Source organism: Erpetoichthys calabaricus, chromosome 13 (genome assembly GCF_900747795.2).
Source record: "Erpetoichthys calabaricus chromosome 13, fErpCal1.3, whole genome shotgun sequence".
NCBI classification, from domain to species: domain Eukaryota; kingdom Metazoa; phylum Chordata; class Cladistia; order Polypteriformes; family Polypteridae; genus Erpetoichthys; species Erpetoichthys calabaricus.
Genome location: NC_041406.2, coordinates 111,508,490 through 111,527,612, shown reverse-complemented (window position 1 = coordinate 111,527,612; position 19,123 = coordinate 111,508,490). Strand labels below are relative to the sequence as shown.

General features: G+C 36.8%; 1 protein-coding gene across 26 annotated transcripts in view; it reads right to left on the bottom strand.

Moving 5' to 3' along the window:
- lrrfip2 (leucine rich repeat (in FLII) interacting protein 2) overlaps positions 1-19,123 on the bottom strand; it is a 216,545-nt gene that overhangs the window by 22,698 nt on the left and 174,724 nt on the right. For 13 of the 26 annotated variants that reach the window (XM_028817457.2, XM_051935774.1, XM_051935779.1 and 10 more), the window contains 3 exons: positions 15,839-15,931; positions 9,910-10,002; positions 8,338-8,439 (listed from right to left, as the gene is read on the bottom strand). In XM_028817457.2, the coding sequence (XP_028673290.1) occupies positions 8,338-8,439; positions 9,910-10,002; positions 15,839-15,931 (288 nt within the window). The remainder of the gene's footprint in view (positions 1-8,337; positions 8,440-9,909; positions 10,003-15,838; positions 15,932-19,123) is intronic. The other 13 variants (XM_051935780.1, XM_051935783.1, XM_051935796.1 and 10 more) reach the window with 2 other exon arrangements.

The following is a 19,123-nucleotide window of genomic DNA, read 5'->3' as shown; positions in this document are numbered from 1 at the left end:
TATCATTTTCCAGATATTGAAGAAAGGTGATAACCAAGTGGGTATAAATTACCATAGCATTAGCCTCCTTTCCATCACTGTCAAGGTGTTTATGAAGGCTATTCAGTCAAGGCTCCAGAAATATCGTACGCACATAAGCCAAGAAGACCAAGCTGACTTTAGACTGAACTGCGGATGCTGGAAGCAAATCTTTTCCATTTGTCCAAATATGGAAAAAAGAATCAGATGTGGTAAGCAGATGATTATCGCCTGGACAGCCTACTGGTGAATGTTGAAGTCTGAGCACATACCCGAGAAGATCATTCGCCTCCTGCAAACATTCTATAATTGCTTGGTGAACTGCGTGCGAAACTGAAATGAACTGTCTGAAGAATTCCCTGGGCAAACAGGTGTCCGGTAATATGTCATCTCTCCCCTACTATTCAACACAATGATCAACATCATAATGGGAAAAGCGTTCTCTGTAAAAGCAGGAGTCCAGTATGATGATCAAAACTACGTGACAGACTTGATGTTCACTGACGATAGCGCCTTTTTCACCAAGACGGATGCTGATGCCACCGATACACTATATGCCATAGCCAAAGCTGCTAAACCATATGGTTTGAAGAACAACCCAGAAAAGACCAAAGTCCTTAGCACTAACAGATTGCCTGCAACTATTCACCTAGATGGGATCCAAATCGAACAATTAAAAGAATTTAAATATCTGGGTTCAATTGTTCAAGAAAAGAAGATAGCCACTGAAGTACACAGAAGGATCGGCCAAGTGAATGCTGATTCTACTGATCCTCCTATATGGATGTGAAACTTTGACTATGCTCAAATCTGAGCAGAATAAGCTTGAAGTCTTCCAGATGCACTGTCTACACAGATTCTGAGCATTTCCCTCCATTATCTGCTTTGCAATAAGACCATTCTAGAGAGATACAACAACCAACTGACGGTAAAAGTGGAAATCTGGCCAAGCCGGCTACGCTAGTTTGGACACGTTTGCAGAAACTCTTATGGCGAGAACAACCCAGGACTTGGAAGGTGGAAAGGGCGGCAACAAAAAAGATATGGATAAAACAAATCGAGGACAACCTAAAGAACTGTCGTATTGACCGTCTGGATGCCAAAGCCATGGATTGTCCAGCTTGAAAAAACGTCATCAAGGCAGTTTCATCCCCAGTGGCACCCACGGCTATGTATAGACAACAGAGGAAACGCTAATCGGTCACCAGCTAGGGACAAGAGAGAGAGAGAGAGAAAATAAACCTGGGGTAGTGATAAAAAAAAAAAACGAAACTGTGAGGTCAAATAACCAAGTCTGTACAAAGTTGCTTAGATCATTTTCTGTACACAAGAGGAACACTAGTGGATTTAGAGGGGTTAGGATGCCCATAGTGATATAACAGGCAATACCCATCACATGCAGGAAGGATTATATTGATTAGCTGGCCAGTAGGATCCCTGGGAAGGCTGGACATTTTTGCCAAGGATGGAGTGGGCGGATCTGTGCAACACCGCCAGCAATCACAGAAACAATCATCAGGAATGGAAAACACAACTACATTTTCAAACTCTCTTTAGAGCATTACAATAAAGGTGTGTGGTTTATGGAGGGAAAAAAAATAAAATAAAAACCACACACACACAAGTCAATACATATCTATGATCACTGAAACACTGTAGTAACCATGCAATTTCTTCTCTAACTCCTTCATTAGCAGCAAATCCCACAAGAATGCTTTAGCAGAAATAAATTGTTTATGTATGCATTTCTTTATTGGCATACGGTTACACCAAATACCCTGCTAAAGTCCCTGACAGTGCAATAACCAGGTAAATCAAATCTACACCACAGAGTAAACTGACAACTGTAGTTCAAACAGACAGCAAAATGTGATTATTCTTTCTCTGACATACTGCAATTATTTAAATATGTTTTCAGTTTCTCTCTTTCACTCTCTGTGTCTTTTTTATAGCACGGTTAAGCTTGCATTCTGCATGCCATTTTGTTTTCGTCATGGAATATATAACACAGACATCATAATAGTACATACAATACAGAAAGGGGTTGGGAGCAGGCGCTGATACAGCATGTTGCTGCACCCACCACACAACGAACCACCTAGATTTGGACCTGAGTGCAGCCATGCAACGGGTAACACTTCAGCACCGCACAGGAAAATGTGTGAGGTTTTTTTTTTTTTTTTTTTTTTTTAACAATGGCTGGAGTGCCAATCCTGCCACCAACCCCCACGTTTTCTCTGCAAGTTGGAGGACCTGCTTGCTGGGCTGGTTGCAGATTAACGTCATACCCAGGATGGAGCAATTGCAGGTTAAGGGCCTTGCTCAGGGGCCCAACGGAGTAGAGTCACTTCTGGCGTTTATGGGATTCGAACCAGCAACCTTCCGACTGCCGGCACAGATCACTAGCCTCAGAGACACCACTCTGCCCGATACAGTACAGGAAAACAGGAAATTTATAGAACACATACTTATGAACTGGAGTAATAATTTTTAAATAACTGTGAAAGAGCAAGTCAAATGTGAACTTGTAAACAACAATGCGGGACTGATACAGATAACAGATTCAGGATAAATAATTCAGAAGATGGCAAAGAAACCAAACAGTGAAGTTATGCTCTTGAACAACGAGTAATATAAAATAAACAAACATCTTAAAACATGAGATATCAGGCTTCCGATTGCCGGCACAGATCCCTAGCCTCAGAGACACCACTCTGCCCGATACAGTACAGGAAAAGAGGAAATTTATAGAACACATACTTATGAACTAGAGTAATAATTTTTAAATAACTGTGAAAGAGCAAGTCAAACGTGAACTAGTAAAGAACAATGCGGGACTGATACAGATAACAGATTCAGGATAAATAATTCAGAAGATGGCAAAGAAACCAAACAGTGAAGTTATGCTCTTGAACAACGACTAATATAAAATACAGTAATCCCTCCTCGATTGCGGGGGTTGCGTTCCAGACCCCCCTGCGAAAGGTGAAAATCCGCGAAGTAGAAACCATATGTTTATATGGTTATTTTTATATTGTCATGCTTGGGTCACAGATTTGCACAGAAACATGGGAGGATGTAGAGAGACAGGAACTTTATTCAAACACTGCAAACAAACATTTATCTGTTTTTCAAAAGTTTAAACTGTGCTCCATGACAAGACAGAGATGACAGTTCTGTCTCACAATTAAAAGAATGCAAACATATCTTCCTCTTGAAAGGAATGCGCATCAGGAGCAGAGAATGTCAGAGAGTGAGAGAGAAAAAAAAGCAAAAAAAATCAATAGGGCTGTTTGGCTTTTAAGTATGCGAAGCACTGCTGCACAAAGCAGTTGCAAGGAAGGCAGCAGCTCACACCCCCTCCATCAGGTGCAGGGAATGTCAGAGAGAGACAGAGAAAAACAAACAAGCAAAAATCAATACGTGCCCTTTGAGCTTTTAAGTATGCGAAGCACCGTGCGGGAAACATGTCGCTTCACGAAGCAGCTGCACAGAAGGGAGCAACATGAAGGTAATCTTTCAGCATTTTTAGACGAGCGTCCATATCGTCTAGGTGTGCGAACAGCCCCCCTGCTCACACCCCCTCCGTCAGGAGCAGAGAATGTCAGAGCAAGGGAGAGAGAGAGAAAAGTAAAAATCAAAAATCAACACGTGCTGTTTGATCTTTTAAGTATGTGAAGCACCGTGCAGGAAGCATATCGCTTGATAAAGCAGCCATATGTAAGCCCAGCAAAGAAGAGAGCAATGTGAAGGTAATCTTTCAGCGTTTTTTGAGGAGTGGCCGTATCCTCTAGGGGTGCGAAGAGCCCCCATGCTCACAGTATATTTGAGGAGTTTTATTTAATACGTAATACGCGCTCTGGTTGGGTAGCTTCTCAGCCATCTGCCAATAGCGTCCCTTGTATGAAATCAATTGGGCAAACCAACTGAGGAAGCATGTACCAGAAATTAAAAGACCCATTGTCCGCAGAAATCCGCGAACCAGCAAAAAATCTGTGATATATATTTAAATATGCTTACATATAAAATCCGCGATAGAGTGAAGCCGCGAAAGTCGAAGCGCGATATAGCGAGGGATTACTGTAAACAAACATCTTAAAACATGAGATATCAGGCTTCCGATTGCCGGCACAGATCCCTAGCCTCAGAGACACCACTCTGCCCAATACAGTACAGGAAAAGAGGAAATTTATAGAACACATACTTATGAACTAGAGTAATAATTTTTAAATAACTGTGAAAGAGCAAGTCTAACGTGAACTAGTAAACAATGCGGGACTGATACAGATAACAGATTCAGGATAAATAATTCAGAAGATGGCAAAGAAACCAAACAGTGAAGTTATGCTCTTGAACAACGACTAATATAAAATAAACATCTTAAAACATGAGATATCAGGCTTCAGTACTGTATTATATTTTTGGGAAAAATTTTCAAGAATAAGATATTCTAAACCTTTTGCACAAAGTTCAAAGTACTTTTTATTACAAAATATATTAGTAATGAATAGTTGTACTTATACAGAGTTTAGAATGATAGTGCAGGTAATATATTAAATTTCTAATGTTCAAATTACTTCTTTGTAAACAATATTAATTGGATGGGGTAGAGGAATAGACATTTTGATTTTTAGTATTAGCTCATGAACTATCGATAATTATTCTTCTACATATATTTTCATATGCAAAAATTACCAGTCAAATTCAGTAAGGATACTAGTGGTATTACAACCATGATGCCACAGAAAAGCCAAAAATGTTACCATCGGCTGTATTCTGCAACATCCACAGATCAATACAATTGCATGTCCCAACTATTAAAAATTACTAATTTTTTTTTTTTTTTTTAGATGTTTCTCACCATTAAGTTAACATTCCAATTGCAATTAATTTGTATGGGCCTTGGGGCCATGTGACTGATTCATTAGTAAAAAACATTTTCTTTAGGTTGTCTGCAAATAGTCATCCGTCATAAATGTTAGTGTTATGTTCATATTATTAGCAAACTTGCATTTTAGGTATATTGTGTCCAATATCTTCAGAAACCTTTGATCATCAAATACTTTAAAAGAATGTTTTAAGTTATACAACACAAGTCTAAGTCTGTAAACTCTTTCAACCTTCCACTTGCCTAATTTTTTTCCATTAACTATGTTCTACACTTGGGCGGCACGGTGGCGCAGTGGTAGCGCTGCTGTCTCGCAGTTAGGAGACCCAGGTTCGTCCTCCTTGCGTGGAGTTTGCATGTTCTCCACATGTCTGCATGGGTTTCCTCCGGGTGCTCCGGTTTCCTCCCACAGTCCAAAGACATGCAGGTTAGGTGCATTGGCGATTCTAAATTGTCCCTAGTGTGTGCGCACCCTGCGGTGGGCTGGTGCCCTGCCCAGGGTTTGTTTCCTGCCTTGCGCCCTGTGTTGGCTGGGATTGGCTCCAGCAGACCTCCCGTGACCCTGTAGTTAAGATATAGCGGGTTGGATAATGAATGGATGGATGCTCTACACTTACTGAGATATGTAAATTTAGGACATTTTCTGATGTATTGTTAGTTAACTTAATTGCTTAGCAATAAACACTCAAACTTATTTTTACAAAATGAAGTTGCTGTGAACTAGTGTCCACTAATTATGTAATTACAAAATGCTTAAAGATCTTTATAATGTAACATTTAGTACTTTCCGTTACTTTTATTTGTGAAACATGGGGAGACTCCCCAAGCCTCAATTTATATAAGACACATGGTTAGTGACATTACAACTTCTGGACTCAAGGAAAAAAAAGCCACATAGGTGGAGGAGAAGAAAAAATGATGACTGTGTTTAATGTGTTTAAGCAATAATGAGCAATTTTGTGTGGTTTGGTTTCATACGTGGATTACAGGCAAAATGTCCAGCATCCACTTCTGTTTTTGATCACATCAGTTTGCACACACAGAGAATTACTTTTTAGTATGGGATACGTTTTCAAGTGTCACTTTTGTTTGAAGCCTGCAGTTTTCATATGTATCTTTTAAGCAATTGTGTACAGATTATAAGTACTTCATGACTTATGGACATACCTCAAGCAAAAAAAGTAAAAATAATAACAGCAGTAAAAAAAAAAAATATAACAAAACATGGTACAAACATACATGAAGGAGTTACTATTTTTAAAGTACAACTATTTTCTGATATTTACTTATTTTTATATGAAATAGGGAGCTTCATCCCCTGCTCGCTTTGCTCATCCAAACCCCCCCATACCCCCCCCCCCCAAGCCTGCGCTACGTGCCAGCCACTTCGCGTCTCTGCTGTTCTCATATATGAATTTCATTTTCACCAAACAACAAATCTTTTAATTCTTGCGGATATTCCTCTTCATTGAGAAGAAACACCTCTTTTCCCTGATGGCAACACGAATTAGACAATCTACAAGTCTCCAACTTAAAGTTTAAATCTGAACAATATATTTGCTCTCTTTTCGCTGTCCTGTTATTTCACAGAGTAATAATTTCCGTTTGTTTGTGCTAATGAGATCTTTACTATCATTTTTTTGAGACTTTCGAATTTTAGTACCTGCTCTGCATGTGTATCGCACCAACATGCTTGAATTCTTTACGATGTTCTACTTTGTCATCTACTCTTTGTCTTTTATTTTCGGCCCCAGGCGTGGTTAAATCTCGTCTTACGGGACGTGAAAGTTTCTCTTTGAAAAAGTTGCATCTCGTCCCGGGCTAAAAAGTCTTGTCTCGTTCTCATCCCAGGATTTTTTTTACTATAATAGAGAGACGTTTCATGCAAAAGATCATTCTCATTTGAGTGCACACTCTACCCATTCATGAAAGGACTTTATAGAAGTAGTTTATTTAACAATATTTTAGCCCAAATATATGACACAGATTATGCAACATGACTAAACTTAGTTTAGTCATATACAACATGGCTAAACAGAGATTCTTTTCATTGATGTTTGGACTTTGCCCTTTGTTCAACATTAGTCCCTATAGAAGGCTATTGTGACAACAATTGTGTTACCTATAGAAACATGAGATAAAAAAAAACAAAACTTTTCTCTGCCTTGAAAAGTAACATATAAAAAATAATCATTTCTAAGTGGACTACTCCTTAAATGTTGGATAATTTTCCAGCCCTAATAAAGGTAATAACAAAATTTAAATAAAAGGAAATGTAGGGTTAACAATTGATCGTGGTATTTGTATTTCACACCACAGTATAATGTCAAAGTGCTCAGTCCACATCCTCTTACAAATATTTCAAAAATACTATATTTTGTTATGTACTTACAAAGTAATATCTTAGAAAAATTAGTGGGTTTTTTTTGGCCTTCTAGATTATCAGTTCGGATCATCATTGCATAAATGCTCAAAAACTTTGGAGATTTTAGATGGTCACAAGTAAAAGTAAAGTCGACCCTTGATATACGACCGGCCTGACATGCGAACAACTTGGTTTACGACCACAATTTTAATTTTGAATTACGACCAACATCTTGTGTTACGACCCGAATGCGGTTACGTGTATCTGCTTGTGCGATTGTAAACAAACAGCCAAGAGCGTTTGTAAGCGTCAGTCGGAGCCCAGATACATGTGTTTGTGGACGTAATTTCGGTCAGTGCAGTGATTTATATAATTTATTTCGATAATTGCTAAGGAAGGAAGAGAAGGTAACGAAGGTAAAGAAAGCGATCACAATCGAAACGAAGAAGGAAATTGTGTGGAAACATGAGAGTGGCGTTCGTGTGACCGATCTCGCTAATATGTACAGCATGTCAAAATCCACCATCTCGACAATTTTACAAAGAAAAGATTTGTATAAGGAAACTCCTTCCAAACAATAACCACCTTCCATTTCATTCTCCTCCTCCTTCCTTCCTGCAAGCCAAAGATGTCAACTTAAATGGTGAGTACAGTATGAAATTGTTGTTTCTGGTAGGCTAGGCACTTTTTAAAACTTTTTGGTTAGTACATTAGAAAAATTACTGGTGTTTTTGGTAAATTATGCACATTATACAACCCTTTTTTATTAAAAAAAAGTAAGTGTTGCTGTGGGAGGTTCGGAACACATTACGGGCATTTCCATTATTTCTTATGGGAAAAATAGTCTTGACTTACAACCAACTTTAGTTACAACCAGCCCTCGCGAACGAATTGAGTTCGTAAGTCAAGGGTCCACTGTCCCTTTACAGTATTCATCATGAAAGTGGCAGGAATGGTAATTTTAAACAGATACCCATGCTGTAAAGCACTTTTCATGAGAGGAGTGGTCAGAAAAGAGAAGCAGCATCACATGCATCTTATCCTTTAGGATGGCCCTATAACCTACCTCTCCTTTCTTCATTTTTTCCTTGATGTCAGCCAACTCATCTCTGAGCTCATCTCGCTCATTCCTAATGCAGTCAAAGTATTCTTTCTGCCTCTCTAGAGCCTAAGAATAAGGCATGAAGAAGGGGAGGAAAAGGATGTCATATGCAAAAAAGAAATGCACAAACAAGAGGTAGCAATGTATATGATGAAAGGAGCAAACACAAAAGGAGGAAAAACAGACAGGAACAACTGGGTTTTACATGCAGAAAACATACATGTAAAATAAGTAAGGAACAGAGGAAAACAACATGCATATCCAAGTGAATGGTCCATACTAAAATTTAATTTGCTTTAAAAGCTTAATATAACCCGTAACTGAAGAATGGAGGATTTCTTAATATCCACTGGGTAACTAATCATTCAAATGTTAATGATAAAGCTATCATAATTTATAGTCGGGATACTTGTTGTTTTGCACAACCAATGACGTTCTTACACTGTACTTGTCTGGAATACTGGATACGTCATGTCCGAATAATTTTGCATATCTGCTGCTATCATCAGAATGTCCAAAATGCATTTCTAAGTAAGACTGAATGAACTCCTCTGGTTATTTAACAAATACATGTACTGTATTGTATTAAATATAACCTGATAATACTCAAAGCAAAGACAACTAAAGGTCTCCTAGTTTTTTTGTTTTTTTTTTTAAAAAAAAAGCAATTTTTCAGGACATCACTTGAACAGGCACTTTGATATTTTAATATGATCAGAGTATCTGCCAATTCTGCTTGAAAATTTTAAATTGTATTGTTCAGTTTGTGTATTTGATACAGTATTATCATTTTGTTAACCCTGTAAAGGGCCTTGTAATAAAGCTTGGTGTTAATGTCACTGTATAAAATACAGATCCTTACAACTATTTTCAATAATCATGATTACAATACAATCAGTAAATGCACTGCCTCATTTCTTTTCTCACTAGGCAGTATTAAAAAAACAAAAAATGCCACTGTGACAGTCTTAGATATTCTCATATAAGAACAATAGAAAATATGAGTCATTCCAAAACATATTTTAAATAAAAATGAAAAAACACAAGTTTTTTCAATTCCATCACAATATACAATATTTTTAAAATCAATTTTATATAAATTTATGTAGGAGCACATTGCAAAGAAGAAGATGTCTCCAGCATAGATTGATTATCAATATCTAGCTCTTATATGCAAAGGTAACTAGTAAGATTACCTCTGTCTTGTTTGCTCCCTATGAATCGAGCACTTTTTTATGCATGTATCTGGGGGATTACCTTAATCAACTAAAGTTTTACTTGTAATGAAGACAACTACAAAAAGACGGTAAATTTAAATTAAACTCAATTTATATGATATGAATTTAATACAAACATATTACTCACCCTAAGCAATACAACACTTAAACCTTTTGCAAAGTGCCAATATCACTTCTAGTTAACTTTAGTATAAGTAGATAAGTTGCAGCAGAATGACTCATATTTGTCTTGCTAAATAAAAAACGTATCTACTACACAAATGGTGCAATCCCCTTTGCCTTTCCTTGGACCTCCTACCCCAATTTTTTTGTCCTTCCAGTTAATTGTTTCTTGAAGATCAAACACTTCCTTCGTGAAAGAATCTATTTTTTGTTTCATATGCTGGTTGTCCTAGAGTGTTCACATACATCAAATAAAAAGAAAAATATGAAGAAAATTAAAGGGAGAAAACAGTACAGAATTAAGTTTTGGATGAAGAAGCATAGGAAAGATAGAGGAAACAAGAGACCCAACAGGGATGAATGGAATTGCAGTGTAATCAATATGTAATTTCCATCTGTGAGACACATTTAACATGTTGTCATAGAATACAGAATGCCAAAAAATAATCAACCTCTTAAAGAAACATCTGATAAAATTATTTTTAGATTGTTTCAATAAATAAAGTAGTAATGCATATGTTTTATGATGTTTATGTATTATTTTATTAGAATATATACCCTACAGCTGCATTGTAATGGATAAACAGTAGTCCAACACAACTCTTTTTCTTATGGCATATCAAAGACATTAGATGTCAGAAAGCCACCACATTTCAAAACTATTCAAATATATTACAGTTTAATGATATCCCTTCACAATAATTGTCTTACTTGTTTAATGTAACTGAAAAAACTACAATTTGACATATTATATTAAGTAGCATCTGTTTTTAAGTATTGTACAAAATACAAAATACTACACAACAGTCATGTTGTATACATAGAGGTATTGCTGTGTCATCCCATGAGAACAACATATGAGATAATCCATCTTAGTTTCATGAGTTGTCTGAAAAACTGTTTTCAGTCCAAGGTGATGAAAGAGTTTTATCCTTAAAATTAGTAATCAAAACAGCTTAAGTTAAGCATTCTTTCTTGAACCTGCTTATTCAAATAAGGGTCATTATGGGTCTTTAGCTTATTCTGAAAGTGTCAGGCCAAAAATAGAACCAATCCCCAGGAGAAAATGCTAGACAACTACAGGGAACACCCAGACACATGTCCAATTGCACTATCACATGGCCAAATTACCCTTGCCACACAAACATATTCTGCAGATCTCTGGGAAAGAAAGATATTGGAGAACCAACAGAAAGCTCATTATGTATTAAGCAAAAATATTAAAACTCCACAAAGATAATGAAAAGTATCTAGAAACTATAATACAGCCATATGCCATAAATTCAAATTATCATGTCTTTTGCTGTGCATTTACTTCTTAGGCAGAAAAACAGCAGATTGCCAAAAAAAAGCTTCCTTAACAAGCCAAAGAGGGGGAAAAAAGTATTCACCCCGTTGGAAATGTCCACATTTTATTGTTATACAACATTGAAACATAGTGAATTTAATTTTACTTTTTTGACATTGATGAAGAGAAAAACACTATTTAATGCCAAAGTGAAACCAGATCTCTGCAAAGTGCTCTGAATTAATCACAAATATAAAACACAACATAACTGACTGTACAGGTATTCGCCCCCTTAAATTTGACACACATAAATCATTAGTGGTGTAGCCAATTGGTTACAGAAGTCACATAATTAGTATAATACACATGACCTGTCTGTAGTCTAGGGGTTTTATTGATTGTAGTATAAATGCACCTGTAATTTGACAAATGAGAGAAGTCCATTCAGTCCATTTGGCATATTTGATTAGCTAATTGGTATCCTGTCCCAATTTCTCATCCAGATACTTCTTAAAGGTTGTCAAAGTTTCTCCTTCAACTACATGTCTCAGAAGTTTGTTCCATATTCCCATAACTCTTCGGGTAAAGAAGTACTTTCTGGATCCATTACTAAATGTGCTTCAACCTTAATTTACCACTGGTATCACTGAACAGGTGATTCACCATTAAGTTGAAAAAATTCTACTGGAACTACTTTATCAATGCCTTTGAGATTTTTAAATTAGGTCCGTATGCAGTCTCCTCTGTTCAACTGTATACAAGTTTAATTCTTTTGAGTTTTGCCAGAAAGAACTTGGGAGACTGTAAAATTAGTTGTAAGAAGGTTGCAGAGTTTCATTGACCTTTCTGGTCATCTGATTAAACATCATGTTTGGTAAGAAGTAAAATAAACACAGAAAAATCCAGAGAAATCCTGGGAAAGCCTGAAAGAAGCCTACACTTTGAAGAACTATTTTCCAGAAAGATAACTCCACACATAAAGCCAAAGCTGCAAAGAATGGCTTAAAACTATGTTGTTAATGGCCTAGAGTCGTTGAGTCAGAATTCAGATCTCATCCAACTGAGAATGTGTGTTGAAACTTGAAAATGGCTATTCACCTGAAATCCCTGCCAAAGCTTTCACAAATTTTGCAGAGAAGAATGGGGAAAAACTACAGTGTTAAGATGAGCAAAGCTATTAGAGAACTATCCATACAGATTCAAGGCTATAACTACTGCCAAAGATGCACCTTCTAAAATGCCTGACTTTAGAACATTAGAAAAGATCTAGACGAGAACATGTCATTCAGTCCAACAAAGCTTACATGTCCTATCTACTTAAGTCTTCCAAAACAACATCAAGTTTTGAAGGTCACTAAAGTCCTTAACTTCGTTCATGTGTCTTTGGTTCTTTACAGTGGTTGAATAATGAAGCAATTACTACTTTTGTGTTTTATAATTAACTTATACTACATTGTAGAGATATGTTTCCACTTTGATATTAAAGAACATTTTTCTGCTGATCAATGTCAAAAAAGCCAAATGAAGTCCACTGTATTATATAACAATAAAATGTGAAAACTAACAAGAGGTAAATGAAAATTATTTTATAGGCTCTGTGTAATTGATAGCACAAAATCCAATTTTGTACACTGCAAGAAACTTTTGACAAGATTAATGTTTTATGGCATTATATGTATAAATATTATGCATGAGTAAATTCACCATCTTTAAATTAGAAAATGCAGTTGTGCAAACAAGTATCCTCTAGAAGTAATTTAAGCATGGGACCCAACTGGTAAAATATGACACTGTGCTGTAAGGCAAAATAAATACTGTATAGCTTTGGTAATGTGAAAATTGCATTAAACTGTTAAGCTACAGTTTTCATCAAATTTTTTTGTTTGTTTATCTAGCAGCGCTGGAATTAAAAATCATGCTACTGAAAGCTTTAACAAATTTATAACCTGACAATAAAATCTCATGTAACTCATAGGTTTGGCAGCATGGGTTTATTAGCTATTGCCAGTTGGAGTGTCATATGTTGTTTCTAAAGGTATAAACAAGATTTTCATTTAACAGATGTCTGAAACTAACTTCTGGAAGAGTTGCAACAGCTACTACAGTTTCTAGTCCCGACCACTGTCTTAATCAGAACACAGTTCTTGCTGTGTATAGATCTTCTTGCTTAATTAGATGGTATGCAGTCAGTTTTCACTAGTAGTGGGTTTTTCTAACTCTGTAAATGTAACTTCTGTCTATTAAAAATCCTTACTTCAGCTTACTTATTTAAGATGCTCTACCTTTAAACTGTTTCTATTTTATTGTACATTAAATAAAAAAGAGAGGCAAATACTTAGTTCCAAAGGAACTGGAATACAATATATACAGTGGTGTGAAAAACTATTTGCCCCCTTCCTGATTTCTTATTCTTTTGCATGTTTGTCACACAAAATGTTTCTGATCATCAAACACATTTAACCATTAGTCAAATATAACACAAGTAAACACAAAATGCAGTTTGTAAATGGTGGTTTTTATTATTTAGGGAGAAAAAAAAATCCAAACCTACATGGCCCTGTGTGAAAAAGTAATTGCCCCCTGAACCTAATAACTGGTTGGGCCACCCTTAGCAGCAATAACTGCAATCAAGCGTTTGCGATAACTTGCAATGAGTCTTTTACAGCGCTCTGGAGGAATTTTGGCCCACTCATCTTTGCAAAATTGTTGTAATTCAGCTTTATTTGAGGGTTTTCTAGCATGAACCGCCTTTTTAAGGTCATGCCATAGCATCTCAATTGGATTCAGGTCAGGACTTTGACTAGGCCACTCCAAAGTCTTCATTTTGTTTTTCTTCAGCCATTCAGAGGTGGATTTGCTGGTGTGTTTTGGGTCATTGTCCTGTTGCAGCACCCAAGATCGCTTCAGCTTGAGTTGACGAACAGATGGCCAGACATTCTCCTTCAGGATTTTTTGGTAGACAGTAGAATTCATGGTTCCATCTATCACAGCAAGCCTTCCAGGTCCTGAAACAGCAAAACAACCCCAGACCATCACACTACCACCACCATATTTTACTGTTGGTATGATGTTCTTTTTCTGAAATGCTGTGTTCCTTTTACGCCAGATGTAACGGGACATTTGCCTTCCAAAAAGTTCAACTTTTGTCTCATCAGTCCACAAGGTATTTTCCCAAAAGTCTTGGCAATCATTGAGATGTTTCTTAGCAAAATTGAGACGAGCCCTAATGTTCTTTTTGCTTAACAGTGGTTTGCGTCTTGGAAATCTGCCATGCAGGCCGTTTTTGCCCAGTCTCTTTCTTATGGTGGAGTCGTGAACACTGACCTTAATTGAGGCAAGTGAGGCCTGCAGTTCTTTAGACGTTGTCCTGGGGTCTTTTGTGACCTCTCGGATGAGTCGTCTCTGCGCTCTTGGGGTCATTTTGGTCGGCCGGCCACTCCTGGGAAGGTTCAACACTGTTCCATGTTTTTGCCATTTGTGGATAATGGCTCTCACTGTGGTTCGCTGGAGTCCCAAAGCTTTAGAAATGGCTTTATAACCTTTACCAGACTGATAGATCTCAATTACTTCTGTTCTCATTTGTTCCTGAATTTCTTTGGATCTTGGCATGATGTCTAGCTTTTGAGGTGCTTTTGGTCTACTTCTCTGTGTCAGGCAGCTCCTATTTAAGTGATTTCTTGATTGAAACAGGTGTGGCAGTAATCAGGCCTGGGGGTGGCTACGGAAATTGAACTCAGGTGTGACACACCACAGTTAGGTTATTTTTTAACAAGGGGGCAATTACTTTTTCACACAGGGCCATGTAGGTTTGGATTTTTTTTCTCCCTAAATAATAAAAACCATCATTTAAAAACTGCATTTTGTGTTTACTTGTGTTATATTTGACTAATGGTTAAATGTGTTTGATGATCAGAAACATTTTGTGTGACAAACATGCAAAAGAATAAGAAATCAGGAAGGGGGCAAATAGTTTTTCACACCACTGTATATATATATACATATATATATATATATATATATATATATATATATATATATATATATATATATATATATATAAAGAGAGAAAACAGTTTAGGAGTTAAGATGTACCTATGTATTATATTTTACCAAAGTAAAATATACTTTTCAATGCAACACAACTAGATTAGAAAAAATAATATATTCCACTGAAAGGAAAAACTGGATTCTAATTTAAAAAAATGGATTCAATAAAAGCATGTAACACTCCAGGAATCAAGTCTGAGACGACTGGTTTCAAAATTAAACATGTTTAATACACCTTTGTGTTGCTCCTCCACTTGAAAGAAGAAATCCTAAGAAAATGTTCTCAGAGGTAAGCAGCAAACATGAAAAGCAAGTCATTCACTCACAAATCGATACACATTTATAACTCAGAAAATATGCTCAGAATCTTAGAATGCAACACCATAAGAATATGTAAGGTGCTGAATTTAGATAATTTCCAACTCGTTAAGTTATTCAATGTACAAACAGTCATGTGTGGTGTAAAAAAAAAAAAAAAAAAAAGCCTTATATCTGAAGAAAAAAAAAAAACATGAGCTATACTTTAAACTAACAAGTTAAAGCATTTCACTTGACAACCACAAAAACAGTTATCCTTTATCTGTAGTTGTAACTGTACAGGTACATGATTTACATATAAATCCACTACACTGTACTAAATTTTATACAAAATATTTCTACAATTCCTTACAGAAGTCTTGTTTTTAAATATAAGATCTTTTCACAATGCTGACCTTACAGCATTTCATACCTCAATAAGTTCATCTCTCTGTCGGATGCCCTCTTTAAGTTCTTCTACTTTGTGCTGAAGTATATTACACGTGTGTTTCTGTCTTTCTAATTCCTAGGAGACAAAACATAATAGTAAGAAGAATCACTAAGAAATGTACAGAAGTACCACAAATATTTAAAATTAATTCTGTCTACCACCTTAATGAAGCCCAGCACAATTGCTTAATTTACATCAACATCATTGTTTTTAGTTTTTAACGATTAATGATTATGTTAAAATGCTAGACTTGTATTGGGTTGTATCACAGGGTGTTGAAACAATGAAATAAACTTGGTGTCTACAGAAACAAAAGTGTTATTTGCAAAAAAAAAACTCAAAGGCTTGCCAGTCTTAAAGCATGGAGTATTATCATGTGAACACAGCCCATTTGCAACTGGATACAATGTTATATTGAAAGCATATACCCAATTAAAAACAAACAACCTGTAATGATATTGCGTAAGTAATATGTTTATTTCCAATTGAAGCTTTTCATGCAACTCTTTATTCCACCTTCAACAGTTTAATATTCAAGAAATATTGAATTTCAACAACTAATAAATCTTTTTTGACCCATTGTATGCATGCATTAATATTTATTTATAGCCTGTTCTTCAAAAGTTGCATCTTTAGCCACTGATTAAAAGCAAGTGTTATATTTTAAGTGTTCCAGTATTCAAACTAAGGTTATATGGTCATATATTCCATAAAACTATATATATATATATATATATTTCATATATACTGTAGACCAACACAGGAAACACACTTACTAACACAAACACTATATTCATATACAGTGATAATTTGCAAGTGCCAATTAACAATGAAAGTAAAAAAAAATCCTTTTGCCCTGTACAAAGTAGATATCTTAAACAATATGCCAAATTTATAGATTGTTAGTACAGGGTGCGCACAAAGTCCGTATACCCCTATCTTTAGGAGCATTTACAGGAATAACCATGACAATCTGGTTCCTGTGGACATCAGCCCAAGTCTTCCTGGTATTTCGAGGTGTGTTTCCGACATCCCGTCTGGTGCTGCCACTCAAGAAATCGCAACAACGTGGCGGTTGTTCCATGACGAAGTGATGGGTGACACAAGTCAGGAAGCTTGTGATCTGATGCTGCACCAATTTCCAACAAATGCTGAGAAAGAAAAGGTTATGTTGTCTGACGAGTGTGTGATTTATCGCAGCTCCCGCAATCGAAACGTGTTTTTCTGGGGAAAACAAAATCCACATTTCTTTGAAGAAATTGAGCATAGCCCACCACATGTGATGATCTGGGCCGGAATGACAGCACAGCATTTGTTTGGCCCTTATTTTTTTGATGGTTCTGTTAACCAAATCAGTTATCTGTAAATGCTGAATGGCTGGCTCATCCCACAACTGAGAAACCAGGGCGTCCTTGACAGTGTTTGGTTTCAACAAGGCGGGGCACATGCCCATTTCGCAATCACCGTGCGTGATCGCCTCAACGATGTTTTTGGGAATCGTTGGATCGGACGAGGATCAAACAACAATCTCGCTCCTCTTCCGTGGCCTCCAAGAAGCCCTGATCTCACAACTCCAGATAATGCACTCTGGGGGTTTATCAAAGAAGACGTGCAGAAGCGCCGTTAGTCATCGAACGATGAACTGAAACATGCGGTTCGCGCAGTATTCCAGAAAGTCACCCTGCAAATGTTGCAGAACATGAGCAGGAGAACCTGGCGGTACATTCGGCTATGCAGAAATCATGGAGGGACCCATACAGATGTTTTGGATTCCTAAGAGGTAACCTTTAGCTTTCAAAATCCTCCCAAAGATAGGGGTATACGGACTTTGTGCGCACCCTGGTATAAAATCTTTGGAAGGATTATACAGTGACTTTTAAAGAATTCACCTTAAGTGTATGTAAACTTCTGACTTCAACAGTAAGCTGGGAGAAAAGCTGTCTGACCAGTCATGTGACTTTTCTGCATCAAAGTTTAGAAGTTATTAATTTCATATAGGCAGACAGCTGCAAAAGTAAAAAGCTAAGCCTTCGTTAAGTATGAAAACTTAGTAAATAATTCTTTTATCTTCTTTACTTTCATGGTGAGAAGATAATTAAAAACACATTTTTGCCTTTTGATATTTTATATACTGTTAGCAGGGTAGTGCAGTGTCTAGTTGTGCCACTAGTGTCTGTGGTTCGAATCTGGTTCCAAATTAAAGAAACTGCAGGTTCTCCTGTGTCTTTGTAGATTTTGCACTGGATGCTCCAGTGTTCCTCTCACATACTGAAAGATGCACTGATGAAATTTAAGGGACACTACAACTGAGCTGGAGTGAACCTGAAACAGACTGACATTTTTCCAGAGCCGTTTCCTTCCTTGTACTTGGTGCTTCAGCATATTGCAACCTTGAATTTGATTAAGCAGGTGTCACAATGTGCATTTACCCAGCAATTCATTCTAAGTGAATTTATTCTAAATTGGATGATCATATGTTTTCTTTTCATCTTTCAGAAACTGGAGTAAAAATAATTGTATGTATTCTGCTACACTAGCAATATTGGTGCAGTAAGTATTAGCAACCAGATAGCTTAGCTGCTCAAATATCAAAATCAATATCATTTTTAAACAATCTATACTGACCAGGCCCTAATAAGAACTTCCACTCCACAGCACACACATCCCCAAATCCCAACTCTGTGCAACCAAAAATTTCTTAATTTAACCCAGATAACCATGTGATTCTGTTGAACCAGGAAAAAAAAAAAATAAAAATAAACCTATAGTACAAAAAAAGAAAACACAAACCTACTGGGACAACAGAGCAATACTTCCCTCTTTAAAAGACTTCAAGCAAGCTGCATTGAGGACTGCATTTTGAAATACGTAAGCCAGACACACCATTTCTGCACCCATTCATCTATTTCCAAACGTGTCCATTTCAGAGCAGAGTTGTGGGGAAGCTGGAGTAAGGCAAGAAAGCTATATCACATGCAGAGGTCATCAACCTGAATCTAAGCATGTTTAGGAGGAGATGGGAGACCATGTAGGAAAAGCTTGGGTTGTTGCTGGATGAGGTTTTTTGGAGGCCAGCACGGGGCCCTTACCCTGAATGTGGATCCCAAATGTCACAGTGCAGTGATGGAGACACTGTGCTGTAAAAATGGCATAGTCCTTGAATGAGACATAAAACCGCAGTCCTGACTCTGTTTGTCATAAAAGTTCCCTGGACATCCTTCCTAAAGATTAGGGTGTATCCTGATTTCCAGGCTAAATTGCCCTACA